The sequence below is a fragment of the Balaenoptera borealis genome (genome assembly GCF_965194805.1).
Source record: "Balaenoptera borealis genome assembly, chromosome: 3".
Taxonomy (NCBI): Eukaryota; Metazoa; Chordata; class Mammalia; order Artiodactyla; family Balaenopteridae; genus Balaenoptera; species Balaenoptera borealis.
The window spans coordinates 107,775,938-107,794,156 of record NC_138866.1 but is presented as its reverse complement, the minus strand read 5'-3'; the positions used below and the strand labels follow the sequence as shown (position 1 = coordinate 107,794,156).

The following is an 18,219-nucleotide window of genomic DNA, read 5'->3' as shown; positions in this document are numbered from 1 at the left end:
TCTAAGGGTAGAGTTACACTCTCTGCTTTTACCTCAGGACAGTAATGTGGAATAGACTGTCTCCAGGCTCTGGTCTGTCCACCACCCACATAAACAAAGAGAACCCAGCAGAGTACCCATAGAGAAACGGGGAAGTCACACTACCTTCTAACATGAAACATAGGGGTGTTTGCAATTTTTTGTGACACATTTCTTGCCACTGGTGGAGGGAACAGGAATCTGAGAATCATTATTTATCCCCAATCACTCTGATTTTATCTATCACCCTCTCTGGATTTGAGTGCAGCAGGGCTATCAGCCCCCTAATATATCTCTCTTTTCAAAACTGAAATGTTTAAGTTGGGGTTTTTTTAATTTTGTGAAGGTGTCAACTTGGGGTTGCCAAGTTATTCAGCTTCTGGGATAAAATTGCTTTCGCACTCAAACATAAAACTGGAAAGATCATTCTAAATATAGACACCACCTTCCAAAAAACAAGTAAATTATCTACAGCAATCTCTTAAGCGTTCTATGCCCCTTGGATACCATTAGAGTTCTTCGGCTGCCGGCAATTGAACCTGACTCTGGCTAACTTAGTTGGAAAATCTGCAATATGCTGGAAGGATATAGGGGAGAAGTGCACACAATCAACAGGGTAGCTGGGGATCCAGACTGAGAAAAAGACACGAAAGGTATTTCTGGGACTTCCCTGGCGGTCCAGTGGTTAAGACTTCGCCTTCCAATGCAGGGGGTATGGGTTTGATCCCTGGTTGGGGAGCTAAGATCCCACATGCCTCATGGCCAAAAAACCAAAACATAAAATAGAAGCAATATTGTAACAAATTCAATAAAGACTTTGAAATTGGTCCACATCAAAAAAAAAAAAAAAGAAAAGAAATGCAAAGAAAAGGTATTTCCTAGGGTCCAGGCAGCAGGAACCACTACCCAGCAACCTACAGGTACAGCTGCAGGGATGGCACTCCTGTCATTGGAAAACTCTGCACAGATTTCAAGCTCCAAAGGGAAATAAAATTGCTATGACCCAAAGAAATTGGAATGGATGCCATCAGTCACCAAAGCAACAAAGAGCCACGACATCCCCTTATAACAAACACATGGTCCTTTTCTTTAAACATCAAAGGAAGGATAGACCAGAAATTTTAGAACCCTGAAGACAAATGTACTTCAATTAGAGTACAACTCTGAGTAAATCTCTGTCCTTAGTAAAGTGTATGTGGTAATCTGAAAGGACAGTGAAAATTGTTAATCATGTGGTACACTAGGACCTCACTTAGGTATAAGCTGAGTGAGAATCATCAAAAAAGGAAATCAGGGGCTTCCCTGGTGGCGCAGTGGTTGAGAGTCTGCCTGCTAATGCAGGGGACACGGGTTCGAGCCCTGGTCTGGGAAGATCCCACATGCTGCGGAGCAACTAGGCCCGTGCGCCACAATTGCTGAGCCTGCGCGTCTGGAGCTTGTGCTCCGCAACAAGAGAGGCCGTGATAGTGAGAGGCCCGCGCACTGCGATGAAGAGTGGCCCCCACTTGCCGCAACTAGAGAAAGCCCTAGCACAGAAACGAAGACCCAACACAGCCATAAATAAATAAATAAAATTAAAAAAAAAAAAAAGGAAATCAACTATGCAAACAGTAGCCATAAAAGAGCCAGAATAGTTACATTAATATCAGACAAAATAGACTTTAAGACAAGAAATATTACTAGAGATAAAGAGAGACATCTTATAATGACAGAAGAACCACTACCTCAGGAAAATATACACATTATAAATGTATACACACGTAACAACAAAGCCCCAAAATACATGAAGTGAAACTGACAGAACTGAAAGGAGCAATAGACAATTCAACAATAAAAACTGGACATTTCAATAACTGCAAAAGAGTCTCGATAAATTTAAAAAGATTAAACATATACAAAGTATGTTCTCTGCCCATGTGAAATTAGAGATTCACAACAGAAGTAAATTTGGGGAAACCCCAAACATTTGGAAATTAAATAACACACTTCTAAGTAACACATGCGCCAAAAAAAGAAATCAAAAGGGAAACTTTATAATATTTTGAACTGAATGAAAACAAAAACACAACATACCAAAACTCATGGAAGCAGCCAAAGCAGTGCTTAGAGGACACATTACGGCTTTAAACACCATTATCAGAAAAGAAAGATCTCAAACCAATTCCCTAAGTTTCCACGTTAAGAAACTAGAAAAAGAAAAACAAACTAAACTAAAGCAAGCACAGAAAAAGGAAACAATATAGAGTTGACAGCAATGAAATATAAAACAAAAAAGCAAATAGGAAAAGATAATAAAACCAAGAATTGATTCTTTGAAACAATTGAAGACTCAATATTAAGACAGAAATTCTCCCCAAACTGATCTCATTCAAAGCAGTCTCTGTCAAAATCTCAGCAGGCTTCTTATAGAAACTGACGAGCTAATCCTAAAGTCTATATGAAAATGCAAAGGACCTAGAATAGCTGAAACAATTTTGAAAAAAAGAGCAAAGTTGGAGGACTTATACTACTACAAAATGATTTGAAATCATGATTTCTCTAAAGCTAGAAATTAAGGCAATGTGGTATTAGCATAGGAAAGCCATAAAGATCAAAGGAATTCAGAAATTAACCCTTAAATTTTATGATCCATTCTTTTTTAACAAAGGGACAAATGGGAAAATGATAAATATTTTTCATATGATATTCAAGGAAAATCTTAGATCTTTAATCTCACTTCATACATGAAAATTAACTCAAAATGGATCATAGACCTAAAGGTAAAAACTAAAATAATTTGAAGTAAACAGAGCAGAAAAGCTTTGTGACCTTGGGTTAAGCAAACAGTTCTTAAGACACAACACCAAAAATATAAACCATAAAAAACCCTGATAAGCTGGACTTCATTAAAATTTGTAAAATTTGTGCTTCAAAAGACACCATTGGAAGAATGAAAATACAAGCCATAGAATGGGAGAAAATATTTTGCAAATCACAAATCTGATAAGGGACCTGTATTTAGACTATATAAAGAAAATTTACAACTCAATAACAAGACAAATAACCTAATTTAAAAATGGATTCTGGGACTTTCCTGGTGGCACAGAGGTTAAGAATCCGCCTGCTAATGCAGGGGACACGGGTTCGAGCCCTGGTCCGGGAAGATCCCACATGCCGTGGAGCAACTAAGCCCGTGCGCCACAACTACTGAGCCTGCGCTCTAGAGCCTGTGAGCCACAACTACTGAAGCCCGTGCACCTAGCGCCGTGCTCTGCAACAAGAGAAGCCACCACAATGAGAAGCCCGCGCACCGCAACGAAGAGTATCCCCCGCTCGCCACAACTAGAGGAAGCCCGCGCCCAGCAACGAAGACCCAACGCAGCCAAAACTAAATAAATAAATTTATAAAAAATAAATAAATTAATAAATTTTTTTTAAAAATGGATTCTGACACATGCTACAACATGGATAAATCTTGAAAACATTACGCTAAGTGAAATGACCCAGACACAAAAAGGACAAATACTGTGTGATTGCACTTATGTGATATACCTAGAATAGGGAAATTCATAGAGACAGAAAGTAGAACAGAGGTCACCTGGGGCTGAGGTGAGAGTGGAATGGAGAATTACTGTTTATTGGGAACAGAGTTTCTGTTTGGGATAATCAAAAAGTTTTGAAAACCGATAGTGGTGATGGTTGCATACAACACTGTGAATGTAATTAATGTCAATGAACTGCACACTTTTAAATGGTTAAAGTGATAAATATCTTACACACAATAAAAAAATAATTTTTAAAAATGGGCAGAAGACTCGAGTAGACACTTCACCAAAGAAGACACACAAATGACTGATAAGGACATGAAAAAGTGCTCAACATCATTAGTCATTAGGGAAATGCAAATTAATAGTGCAATGAAATACCACTACACATCCACTATAATGACTATAATCAAAAAGACAGATAATAGCAAGTGTTGGTGAGGATGTGGAGAAACTGGAACCCTCGCACATTGCTGGTAGGATTGTAAAATGGTATAGCCACTTTGGAAAATTGTTTGGCTATGTTTTAAAAAGTTAAACATAAGCTTACCGCAAGACTCAGCAAGTCCACGCCTAGCAATTCACCCAAGAGAAATGAAAATATATCTCCACACAAAGACGTGTACACATGTTCACAGCAGTTTCATTCACAACAGCTAAAAACTGGAAACAACCCAAATGTCCATCAACTAATAAATGGATAAAAGGAATGCTGCATAGCCATACAATAGGCTACTACTGGGACATAAATATAAATGAAATATTGATACATGCCAGAACATGGCTTTACCTCAAAACGATTACGCTAAGTGAAAGAAGCCAGATGCAAAAGACTTCAGGTTGTAAGATTCCATTTATACAAAATGTTCAGAAAAGACAAATTATTTATAGAGACAGAAAGCAGATTAGTGGTTGCCTGGGTCTGGGGTGGAAGGAGGGATTATCGGCAAACAGGCTTATATAAATTTGAGGAGTGACTGAAAGGTTTTACAACTGAACTGTGTTGATGGTTGCACAATTCTGTTAATTTGCTACAAATCACTGAATTGTACACTTACAATGGGTGGATTTTTGTGGCTTTTAAGTTATACCTCAATAAAGCTGTTAAAATAAATAAATACAAATCTGACATTGAAAAAAAATGAGTCTTGATTTCAGGAAGCATAACTTAAAAAAAAATGAGTCTTGATTTCAGGAAGCATAACTAAAATACAATATCCAGGGAATTCCCTGGTGGTCCAGTGGTTAGGACTCCACGTTTTCACTGTGGAGGGAGCGGGTTCGGTCCCTGGATGGGGAACTAACATCCCACAAGCTGCGTGGCACAGCCAAAAAAAAAAAAAAAAATACAATCTCCGTGATGTGAAATAAAGATTTTCCTTAATCTACCATATATCTTTTATTCATACATTTTCAAACTACACATGTAGGATACTGACATTATTCAGTGACGTTAGCCCAGGCCCTAAATGATCTTAAGCTTTCTGAATTAAATTCTGTGGTCCCTGTGACTGCTCAATAAAAAGCAGTACATTTACAAACTCTAAAAATAGACAATATTGCCTTTTTATTGGGTTCATTTTAGAGAAAAATAAAGCAATAAAAGGGAGTCTGAGAAGCAATTCACATCCCTAGATTGTCTGAGTAATAAACTGTATTATATATAATCATTATGACCCAGAAACATTTAATCTGAAGCAGCAAAGGCCAACCTAGTAATTGATTTAATAGCTGTCTTCAGCTACATGAAGGGTATTACAGGGAAACTATATGACTGGTTCTCCTCTCTTTCCCTTGAGAGCCAAACAAAACAAAAGTGATTTAGTGATCAGCAAGGTACACTGAGATTAAACACAAATAACACTGACAGTAACTGCTATCAAATACTGGAATACATTTAATATATTTGTTCAAGCTGTTTCCTTGGCAATCCTTAAGACTAGACAAGACAGACAGCTTTGGTCTTAACACAGTACTGCTCGGGAGGGAGGCATTAGACATGGAACAGGTCTGTGGAAAGGAATGCAGCCCACCTGACTTCCACACGCCTTACCTCGATATCCCGATTCAGTTGCTTCACTATGGCAGTTATGTTTCTGATGTGCTCCTCCAAGAAAAGCCTGGCCAAGCGGTCGCCTCCCCCTTTGTTTTGCATTTTCTGCAAGCTGTTGACGATGTCGTCTTTGATCCTGAAGGCATGCTCCACGAGGGCGGCCGTGGTTTTCTCATGGCAGAGGATCCTGTCTTCCAGTTGCTCCACTAGGCTTACAGATGAGTAGGGTGCCATGGTCAGGGACTGGCTGTGTCGGGGCATCGTTCTAACTCGCCTATGGAAGGGAGCCCCACGTTACTAGGGTTGTCAATTGGGAAAAAGTCATTTTTAAAGCCAGATTCAAGACTTCCCAGAAAAGGAGAGGCAAATTATCTATCCCTACAAGCTAAATGGGATTTGAGGCAGGGTTTCTACCCCCAGAGAGTTTTCTTGGTGAGCCAGGCAGCAACTTTAAACAATGGTCCCCAGAGAGTTAAGTGTGCAGCTAGCAGGCTCCATGACCTCCCAAAGCAAGAGGCTGGAGGATCAAAGCTTATTAACAAAATTGCCGGACCTGCCCTTCTCCTCCCTCCCTCTAAAGCAGGGGCTACAAACTCAAATGCCTACAAGGGTCAGGCAGGGGACATAAATGAGTGAAGCACACCACAGAGAAAACACTAGGGAGTGGTGGGGACTTTGGAGAACTGACAGGGCATTCCTCAACTAAAGGGAGCCACAATTCTGCTCCACCCATGAGTGACCATCTGGGAATGCAGATCCATTTTTCCAGATCATGTGATATTTCAAGAAGAGGCAGGAAATGTAGGCTTGTAATGTGAAGTCACCTGATTTTTTAAAATGTTAACAATTCATTAAAAAAGTATTTAAGATGATCCAGGCCAAACAATGTACTTCTATGAGCCAATTTTGGCCTATGGACACCCCACTTCTGATTTAAAAGGGTTAGCTGGGACTTCCCTGGTGGTGCAGTGGTTAAGAATCCACCTGCCAGTGCAGGGGACACGGGTTTGAGCCCTGGTCTGGGAAGATCCCACATGCCGCGGAGCAACTAAGCCTGTGCGCCGCAACTACTGAGCCTGCTCTCTAAAGCCCATGAGCCACAACTACTGAGCCTGCGTGCCACAGCTACTGAAGCCCGCGTGCCTAGAGCCCGTGCTCCACAACAAGAGAAGCCACCGCAATGAGAAGCCCACGCACTGCAACGAAGAGTAGCCCCCGCTCGCCGCAACTAGAGAAAGCCTGTGCACAGCAACAAAGACCCAACACAGCCAAAAATAAATAAATAAATAAATTTATTTATTTATTTTTAAAAATAATAATAAAAATAAATAAAAGGGTTAGCAGAGGGACTTCCCTGGTGGTGCAGTGGTTAAGACTCTGCGCTCCGAATGCAGGGGGCCCAAGTTCAATCCCTGGTCAGGGAACTCAATCCCACATGCATGCTGCAACTAAGTTTGTGTGCCGCAACTAAGGAGCCCACCTGCCGCAACTAAGACCCAGCACAACCAAACAAATAAATATTTTTTAAAATAAATAAATAAAAGGGTTAGCAGGGGCATCAGCCCCCAAACCTCCAGAGGTACATTTCACTGTTGACCAGAAGTGCAACTGTACTGAAGGGCTACTGTGAAATCTCCACCTGTCAGGATCACTGAATAGTCCACAGTATCCTATAAGTCAGAAGCCAGAGAGGGGACACAACAGTACTACTCTTGCCCTTGAAAAAAGTCACTGTTGGATAAAGTAACAGCCACAAGGATTCTTTTATAATGATCACACCCACTAGCAGCCCTCATGGAATTGGTGGAAAGAAAAAGTATACCTTAGATGCATATTTTCCATATATTATACCTTTCCTCGGTGACAAGAGAAGGAAATACAGGGCTCCGTTGGGCCATTTTCTTTTTAATAATTCACATCTGTTGAAAAAATAAGCATTAAATTAATTAACGGTTTATATCTAGAACTTAAATGACCTCTAAAGCTTATTATTAATTTACTAAGGGGATCAAAAATTATGCTGCCATGCTGATCAATTATATTATTAAATACCTTATATCTTATATACAATAGAAACAGAAGATGTCTCTAAATAAGGAGAAAAGAATCAAACATCAAAATGCTTCTGCTAGATAGATCAACAAGGACTGTCAAATGGAGTTTCCTTAAGTTTTCTCACCCCATATCTGCATCTCAAGCTTGAGAAACCACTTTTAAAGAAACAACATAGTTTCTTCAATAGGCTTAGTCAGTCCTGTACTTCTCCACAGGAATGTACAGGAAGCTACGTTAGGAAATTTGATCTCAGCAAATTTAGTAAATTCCATAGCAAATTAAGAGCATTATTTTAAAATTAATCTTAATAAAACAATGCATGATCAATGGGATCTGATTTGGGGGAACTTATCTATCCACTAAGAGAATGAGAATGATACTCTTCATTAAAACCTTAAAACTGAAAGCAATTATACTCCAATACAGACATTTAAAAAATAAAAAATAAAAAAATAAACCTTGAAACTGTATCATAAGATATAATCATTCATCTTACATCAGGCATATATAAGGAAGAGTTGGTCATCACAATGCATTAGAAATCTGAACAAAATTGGATGGTTTTAAAAATATCTCATTACTGGAGATTGGTTCAAGATGGCGGAGTAGAAGGACGTGCGCTCACTCCCTCTTGCGAGAGCACAGGAATCACAACTAACTGCTGAACAATCATCGACAGGAAGACACTGGAACTCACCAAAAAAGATACCCCACATCCAAAGACAAAGGAGAAGCTGCAGTGAGACAGTAGGAGGGGCGCAATCACAATAAAATCAAATCCCATAACCACTGGGTGGGTGACTCACAAACTGGAGAACACTTATACCACAGAAGTCCACCCACTGGAGTGAAGGTTCTGAGCCCCACGTCAGGCTTCCCAAACTGGGGGTCCGGCAACGGGAGAAGGAATTACCAGAGAATCAGACTTTGAAGGCTACTGGGATTTGATTGCAGGGCTTTGACAGGACAGGGGGAAACAGACTCCACTCTTGAAGGTCACACACGAAGTAGTGTGCGCAACAGGACCCAGGGGGAAGGAGCAGTGACCCCATAGGAGACTGAACCAGACCTACCTGCTAGTGTTGGAGGGTCTCCTGCAGAGGCGGGGGGCGGCTGTGGCTCACCGCGGGGACAAGGACACTGGCAGCAGAAGTTCTGGGAAGTACTCCTTGGCGTGAGCCCTCCTGGAGTCCGCCATTAGCCCCACCAAAGAGCCTGCAGGCTCCAGTGCTGGGTCGCCTCAGGCCAAACAACCAACAGGGAGGGAACTCAGCCCCACCCATCATCAGACAAGTGGATTAAAGTTTTACTGATCTCTGCCCACCAGAGCAAAACCCAGCTCTACCCACCACCAGTCCCTCCCATCAGGAAGCTTGCACAGGCTTCTTAGATAGCCTCATCCACCAGAGGGCAGACAGAAGAAGCAAGAAGAACTACAGTCCTGCAGCCTGTGGAAAGAAAACCACATTCACAGAACGACAGACAAAATGAAAAGGCAGAGGACTATGTACCAGATGAAGGAGCAAGATAAAACCCCAGAAAAACAGCTAAATGAAGTGGAGGTAGGCGATCTACCAGAAAAAGAACTCAGAATAATGACAGTGAAGGTGACCCAGGACCTCGGAAAAAGAATGGAGGCAAAGATCGAGAAGATGCAAGAAATGTTTAACAAAGACCGGGAAGAATGAAAGAACAAACAAACAGAGATTAACAATACAATAGCTGAAATGAAAAACACAGTAGAAGGAATCAACAGCAGAATAACTGAGGCAGAAGAACAGATAAGTGACCTGGAAGACAGAATGACAGAATTCATTGCCGCAGAACAGAATAAGAAAAAAGAATGAAAAGAAATGAAGACACCAACATTCGCATTATAGGGGTGCCAGAAGGAGAAGAGAGAGAGAAAGGACCCGAGAAAATATTTGAAGAGATTATAGTCGAAAACTTCCCTAACATGGGAAAGGAAATAGCCACCCAAGTCGAGGAAGCACAGAGAGTCCCAGGCAGGATAAACCCAAGGAGAAACATGCTGAGACACATAGTAATCAAATTGACAAAAACTAAAGACAAAGAAAAATTATGAAAAGCACCAAGGGAAAAATGACAAATAACATATAAGGGAACTCCAATAAGGTTAACAGCTGATTTCTCAGCAGAAACTCTATAAGCCAGAAGGGAGTGGCATGATATACTTAAAGTGATGAAAGGGAAGAACATATAACCAAGATTACTCTAACCGGCAAGGATGTCATTCAGATTCAGCAGAGAAATCAAAAGCTTTACAGACTAGCAAAAGCCAAGAGAATTCAGCACCACCAAACCAGCTCTACAACAAACGCTAAAGGAACTTCTCTAAGTGGGAAACATAAGAGAAGAAACGGAGCTACAAAAACAAACCCAAAACAATTAAGAAAATAGTAATAGGAACATACATATTGCTAATTACCTTAAATGTGAATGGATTAAATGCTCCAACCAAAAGACACAGGCTTGCTCAATCGATACAGAAACAAGACCCATATATATGCTGTCTACAAGAGACCCACTTCAGACCTAGGGACACATACAGACTGAAAGTGAGGGGATGGAAAAAGATATTCCATGCAAATGGAAATCAAAACAAAGCTGGAGTAGCAATACTCATATCAGATAAAATAGACTTTAAAATAAAGAATGTTACAAGAAACAAAGAAGGACACTACATAATGATCAAGGGATCAATCCAAGAAGAAAATATAACAATTATAAATATATATGCACCCAACATAGGAGCACCTCAATACATAAGGCAAATGCTAACAGCTATAAAAGAAGAAATTGACAGTAACACAATAATAGTGGGGGATGTTAACACCTCACTTACACCAATGGACAGATCATCCAAACAGAAAATTAATAAGGAAACACAAGCTGTAAATGACACAATAAACCAGATACATTTAATTGACATTTATAGGACATTCCATCCAAAAACAGCAGATTACACTTTCTTCTCAAGTGCACACAGAACATTCTCCAGGACAGATCATATCTTGGGTCACAAATCAAGCCTTGGTAAATTTAAGAAAATTGAAATCATACCAATGATTTCCTTGATTTGATTGAAATCAAATCAATCATATCTTTTCTGACCACAATGCAATGAGATTAGAAATAAATTACAGGGAAAAAATGTAAGAAACACAAACACATGGAGGATAAACAACACTTTACTAAATAACCAAGAGATCACTGAAGAAATCAAAGAGGAAATCAAAAAATACCTAGAGACAAATGACAATGAAAACACGACGATCCAAAACTGATGGGATTCAGCGAAAGCAGTTCTAAGAGGGAAGTTTGTAGCAATACAATCCTACCTCAAGAAACAAGAAAAATCTCAAATAAACAATCTAACGTTACACCTAAAGGAACTAGAGAAAGAAGAACAAACAAAACCCAAAGTTAGTAGAGGGAAAGAAATCATAAAGATCAGAGCAGAAATAAATGAAATAGAAACAAAGAAAACAATAGCAAAGACCAGTAAAACTAAAAGCTGGTTCTTTGAGAAGATAAACAAAATTGATAAACCTTTAGTCAGACTCATCAAGAAAAAGAGGGAGAGGACTCAAATCAATAAAATTAGAAATGAAAAAAGAGAAGTTACAACGGACACCGCAGAAACACAAAGCATCAAAAGAGACTACTACAGGGGCTTCCCTGGTGGCACAGTGGTTGAGAATCTGCCTGCCAATGCAGGGGACACAGGTTCGAGCCCTGGTCTGGGAAGATCCCACATGCCGCGGAGCGACTAGGCCCGTGAGCCAAAATTGCTGAGCCTGCGCGTCTGGAGCCTCTGCTCCACAACAAGAGAGGCCGCCAGAGTGAGAGGCCCGCGCACCGCGATGAAGAGTGGCCCCTGCTTGCTGCAACTGGAGAAAGCCCTCACACAGAAACGAAGACCCAACACAACCATAAATAAATAAAAATTTAAAAAAAAAAAAAAAAAAAAAAAGAGACTACTACAAGCAATTCTATGCCAATAAAATGGACAACCTGGAAGAAATGGACAAATTCTTAGAAAGGTATAACCTTCCAAGACTGAACCAGGAAGAAATAGAAAATATGAACAGACCAATCACAAACAATGAAATTGAAATTGTGATTAAAAATCGTCCAACAAACAGAAGTCCAGGACCAGACAGCTTCACAGGTGAATTCCATCAAACATTTAGAGAAGCACTACCACCCATCCTTCTCAAACTCTTCCCAAAAACTGCAGAGGAAGGAATAATCCCAAACTCATTCTACAAGGCCACCATCACCCTGATACCAAAACCAGACAAAGGTACTACAAAAAAAGAAAATTACAGACCAGTATCACCAAGGAATATAGACGCAAAAATCCTCAACAAAATACTAGCAAACAGAATCCAACAACACATTAAAAGGGTCATACACCATGATCAAGTGGGATTTATCCCAGGGATGCAAGGATCCTTCAATATATGCAAATCAATCAATGTGGTACACCATATTAACAAACTGAAGGATAAAAACCATATGATCATCTCAATAGATGCAGAAAAAGCTTTTGACAAAATTCAACACCCATTTATGATAAAAACTCTCCAGAAAGTGGGCATAGAGGGAACCTACCTCAACATAATAAAGGTCACAGATGACAAACCCACAGGAAACATCATTCTCAATGGTGAAAAACTGAAAGCATTTCCTCTAAGATCAGGAACGAGACAAGGATGTCCACTCTCACCACTATTATTCAACATAGTTTTGGAAGTCCTAGCCACGGCAATCAAAGAAGAAAAAGAAATAAAAAGAATACAAATTGGAAAAGAAGAAGTAAAACTGTCACTGTTTGCAGATGACATGATACTATACATAGAGAATCCTAAAGATGCCACCAGAAAACTACTAGAGTTAATCAATGAATTTGGTAAAGTTGCAGGATACAAAATTAATGCACAGAAATCTCTTGCATCCCTATACACTAACAATGAAAGATCAGAAAGAGAAATTAAGGAAACAATCCCATTCACCACTGCAACAAAAAGAATAAAATACCTAGGAATAAACATAACTAAGGAGGTAAAAGACCTGTACTCAGAAAACCATAAGACACTGATGAAAGAAATCAAAGATGACACAAAACAGATGGAAAGAAATACCATGTTCTTGGATTGCAAGAATCAATATTGTGAAAATGACTATACTACCCAAAGCAATCTTCAGATTCAATGCAATCCCTATCAAATTACCAATGGCATTTTTTACAGAACTAGAACAAAAAATCATAAAATTTGTATGGAGACACAAAAGACCCCGAATAGCCAAAGCAATCTTGAGAGAAAAAAACAGAGTTGGAAGAATCAGACTCCCTGATTTCAGACTATACTACAAAGCTACAGTAATCAAGGCAATATGGTACTGGCACAAAAACAGAAATATAGATCAATGGAACAGTATAGAAAGCCCAGAGACAAACCCATGCACCTATGGTGAACTAATCTATGACAAAGGAGGCAAGGATATACAATGGAGAAAAGACAGTCTCTTCAATAAGTGGTGCTGGGGAAACTGGACAGCTACATGTAAAAGAATGAAATTAGAACACTCCCTAACACCATAACAAAAATAAACTCAAAATGGATTAAAATCTAAATGTAAGACGGGACACTATAAAATTCTCAGAGGAAAACATAGGAAGAACAGTCTTTGACATAAATCACAGGAAGATCTTTTTTGACCCACCTGCTAGAATAATGGAAATAAAAACAAAAATAAACAAATGGGACCTAATGAAACTTAAAAGCTTTTGCACAGCAATGGAAACCATAAACAAAAGGAAAAGACAACCCTCAGAATGGGAGAAAATATTTGCAAACGAATCAATGGACAAAGGATTATCTCCAAAATATATAAATAGCTCATGCAGCTCAATATTAAAAAAACAAACAACCCAATCCAAAAATGGGCAGAAGACCTAAACAGACATTTCTCCAAAGAAGACATACAGATGGCCAAGAAGCACATGAAAAGTTGCTCAACATCACTAATTATCAGAGAAATGCAAATCAAAACTACAATGAGATATCACCTCACACTAGTTAGAATGGGCATCATCAGAAAATCTACAAACAACAAATGCTGGAGAGCGTGTGGAGAAAAGGGAACCCTCTTGCATTGTTGGTGGGAATGTAATTGATACAGCCACTATGGAGAACAGTATGGAAGTTCCTTAAAAAACTAAAAATAGAATTACCATATGACCCAGCAATCCCACTATTGGGCATATACCCAGAGAAAACCATAATTCAAAAAGACACATGCACCCCAACATTCATTGCAGCACTATTTACAATAGCCAGGTCATGGAAGCAGCCTAAATGCCCATCAACAGATGAATGGATAAAGAAGATGTGGTACATATATACAATGGAATATTACTCAGCCATAAAAAGAATGAAATTGGGTCATTTGTAGAGACGTGGATGGACCGAGAGACTGTCACACAGAGTGAAGTAAGTCAGAAAGAGAAAAACAAATACCATATATTTAACGCATATATGTGGAATCTAGAAAAATGGTACAGATGAACCAATTTGCAAGGCATAAATAGAGACACAGATGTAGAGAAGAAACGTATGGACACCAAGGAGGGAAAGCGGGGGGTTGGGGGGTGGGATGAACTGGGAGACTGGGATTGACATATATACACTAATATGTATAAAATAGATAACTAATAAGAACCTGCTATATAAAAAATAAATAAAATAAAATTCAAAAAAAATTTCATTACTTAGGTTTCTCAATACTGTTGTTAATTGCCTTAAAACAATGCCTAGTAACTGTAATCTGATTCAGTAATTAGTTCTCATTTACATGTTGGATTAAAAAAGCATTTCTGATTGAAACCATTGTTTTGGCATCATCTATCCAGTATGTTATTTTTAGAGTTTCAAAATGTGAACATTTGACTTTTCTAGACAAAGAATTTTGAATTTAAACAAAATGCATTTAAGAAAAAAAGTGATTCAGGCCAAACAAGCTACAATGCCAAAGGAGTTCTTCAATATTAAAGATAATAATTTTTGCCATTTAGACTACAAAAATTAAGCCAGTGTGAAAGACGTTGATATTTAGAATCACACAATCTTTACAATTTTAAAGTTGTAAAATACCTTAGCTGAAGTATTAATCTATAGAATAACCCAACCTGAGAGACATTTGGCATCTATTACGTAGACAACCTAAACAGGTAAGATAAAAATCCCCTCCCTCAAGGGCTTCACAGCCTACAGAGAAAGGTAGACACCCCAACCAACCAGGAAACACTGGGATAACTGGCTAACTAATCATATGAACAGAAACGCATGGGGAGAAAACACTAACTCAAAAAGTTATATTCACCCTTATGTCCACTGCAGCATTATTTAAAATAGCCAAAATATGGACACTACCTAAGTGTGATGAATAGATAATGTGAGATACACACACACACACACACACACACACACACACACACACACACACATATAAATACATACATGCACGGTGGAATACTATTCAGCCAGAAAAAAAAGAATAAAATCTTGTCATTTGCAACTGTATGATCTTACTTTAAATCTTAAAAAACAAAACAAACACACAAAAACCCCACCAAACTTATAGATACAGAAAACGGAATGATGGTTGCCAGAGCCAGGCACTGGGAAGTAGGCAAAATGGGTGAAGGGGGTCAAAGGAACAGGCTTGCAGCTATAAAATAAATAAGCCATAGGAATGTAATGTCAGCATGATGACTACGGTTAATAATACTGTATTGCATATTTGAAAGATCCTAAGAAAGTAAATCTTAAAAGTTCTCATCATACACACAAAAGATTTTATAACTATGTGTGCTGACCAATGTCAACCAGACTTATTGTGGTGATCATTTTGTAATATATACAAATATAGAGCCGTTATGTTGTATATCTGAGACTAATATAAAGCTATATGTCAATTATACTTCAATGTAAAAAAAAAAATTTTAACATTAAAAAAAAAAAAAAAACATGGGGAGGAAAAAGGGAGAGGGCTTTGTTTTTTTCCTGGGTAGCAACTAGCTCAGGGAAGAACTGATGAGAATGAGTAGGAGTTCCCAAAGTAGAGAACAGAGAGGTTGTGCCATACTTTCTCTCTGCCACACTCCGGGATTACCTCTACTTCCTTTACTCTCAACACACCCCAGCCTAACCCCTTCTTCAGCCTCATCCTTGGCCATTCCGTACCAGAGCCCAGTTAACTCTAACCTTCCCCATAGCCACCCCACCTACCACTGTCCTTCAGCATGTCATGCACGTTGCTGCCATCATACCTTTGCCTGTGTGCTCTATCAGAAATGCCCTTCCCATCTCTGCCTGCCGAGAAAACTCGTACTAATCCTGTAAAGCCCCACCAGCCCTTCAATTCAATAAAATGGCTCCCTCGTGTGTATCCTTTAGCTCTTTATTCTGTGTGTTTTATACTACTTACTATGTCCTATTATTTTTAGCTGTTTAATAGTCTGTCTCCCCTACTAACTTATACGCTCCTTCAGGGCATGTTTCAAATCTTAACGGACACAGAGCTGACCTACAAGAATCCACACAATGAGAGCATGATTAGCGTTCCAGTATCAGAAATTGCAGCAATAAAGGCACTAGAGAACACGGTTTAGTTAAAAGTGTAGTTCTCTACTGAGACCGAATCCCAAACATTAGCCACTCAATATAATACCTGGGAATGAATGGAGACCTTTGCAATGCCTTTTTCTGAAAGTCATTTCATCCACCTGGAATTATCCTGCCTGAGCTACAGAAGCCCAGCTACATCCCCTTTCTGAAAAAGGAGTCTACCCACCACTCATTGTCTGAGATTGCTTTTCAATAACACACCTCCCTGTGACAAACCAAGCACTATGCACTCTCTGTGAGAGAAAATGCCATTCACATGGCATGAGTCCCCAACACACACTGAGGTCTGTTCAGAATTGGTGCCCTTTTCATGAGCGTGGTGGGCAAGTGTTTATCTGTTAGGTCTCTTGGTTGGTTAGTATCATGATTCTTTGCCAGAACAAAGGGATCTATATTCCTAATGAATAAGGATTAAAAATAAATGTCACTGGATTAAGTGACTTCTCAAAAATTGTTTTCAGATCTTCCCATTAATTCTGGCTCCCTTGCCTGAGGTCATCAGCTCTTGCACGTTTATAAATCTCATCTCTAGCACCACAAGTGGGTCTGCAACACTATCAGGCAGGTCTGGGTCGTACACTGTTTTGATTGTGCCGTATTTTGCTGTTATAATATCAATCTCCAGTTTATGAGTTTCAAAACTTGGGGAAATCAGGGGAAGGGGCAGGTAGGTAAAGCAAAGACAGAAGAATTGAAAGAAATAAGAGAAAGTAAAATTACAGTGCCCCAAATATACAATAGATCAACAGAATTTGGAGGTTAAAAGAAGAGTAAAGGGAAATGCTATTATCTAAACCAAGACATTTACTTGTGATGATAAGGATTCTGAGATATTCTCAGATACATATATAGTTTTTAATGACAAAAGGAAACATGAATCCCAATAAACTGTTCTATTTTTGTAAGTAAGATGACACTGGGTAGAAATACCTACATATCATCTTAACGTAAAATGATACATGAACTTAACAAATTAAAATGACAATTTTTACGGAAACATTAAAATTTAGTTTTTCAGTTTACAATTACGATACAGCACTGATGTGTTCTGCTGAGTGTCAGAATTAAAAAAATATGCAGAGCATTTATGAATTAAGTGGTTGTAATGTGGTGGTGGGGAAGAAAAAAGCTGATTTCCTTATAGTTAAAAATAGAGTGAAAGGAGAGAGGGTGGAGAACAGTGGAAGGCGTGTCTAGGAAGACAGATGGGAGTGTTTCTTAACTGATCTCTGAGGCCAGGCTCAGGCTTGGACTCTGTCCTGGGGCAGCAAGGACTGATCAGGGATGGGAAACTCAAGGGCAGTGACCAGCCAGCGGCGAGAGCATCTCAGAACAGGGGAGGGGTTGCAGTGGCCGATGCTGGACCAGGAATCCCTCCTGGGAGGGACAGGATGGGGCCCGGGAGGGAGGAGGGGCTGAGGGTCCCCTCAGAGCCTCTTTACTCCTTTCTCTCCATTGCTATTCAGCTCCTCTCCCTCCCCTCTCACTGCCTCCTCTCGTTTGATTTTCTTTCTCTTTTCCTCCCACTCACCCCTCTCCATTCATCTTCCTTTGCTCTTTCCCTCTTCTTAACTTTCTCTTTCCACAGTCCATTTTCCTTCCCTCTACCATCTCTCCTTTCCCTCCTTTGCTCTCTCCCTTTCCACAGCTACAGTCCAACATACTTTTCCATCATGGAAGACATGGGTGGTGGGGGTCAGGAAGGTCCTTATTTGAAGCCTGGCTTCCCCGGTAACTATGATCCTAGTGGGCTTGTCGCGTTGGGGACCACAGAACTAATAGCTGCTCCCTCTTTGGAGTGTTGACCCCATGTCAGGCACTCATGCAGCATGTCTGTGGGCATTAACGG

At 39.5% G+C, this 18,219-nt stretch overlaps 1 protein-coding gene across 7 annotated transcripts in view; it reads right to left on the bottom strand.

Moving 5' to 3' along the window:
* Window positions 1-18,219, bottom strand: part of FAM81A (family with sequence similarity 81 member A) — a 125,033-nt gene that overhangs the window by 45,791 nt on the left and 61,023 nt on the right. For 3 of the 7 annotated variants that reach the window (XM_082388168.1, XM_082388169.1, XM_082388166.1), the window contains exons 2-3: window positions 7,447-7,514; window positions 5,596-5,869 (exon numbers count right to left, since the gene is read on the bottom strand). In XM_082388168.1, the coding sequence (XP_082244294.1) occupies window positions 5,596-5,869; window positions 7,447-7,493 (321 nt within the window). In that variant the 5' untranslated portion in view covers window positions 7,494-7,514. Of the gene's footprint in view, window positions 1-5,595; window positions 5,870-7,417; window positions 7,515-8,146; window positions 8,165-8,723; window positions 8,890-18,219 lie in introns of those variants that run through there. The other 4 variants (XM_082388172.1, XM_082388170.1, XM_082388167.1 and 1 more) reach the window with 3 other exon arrangements.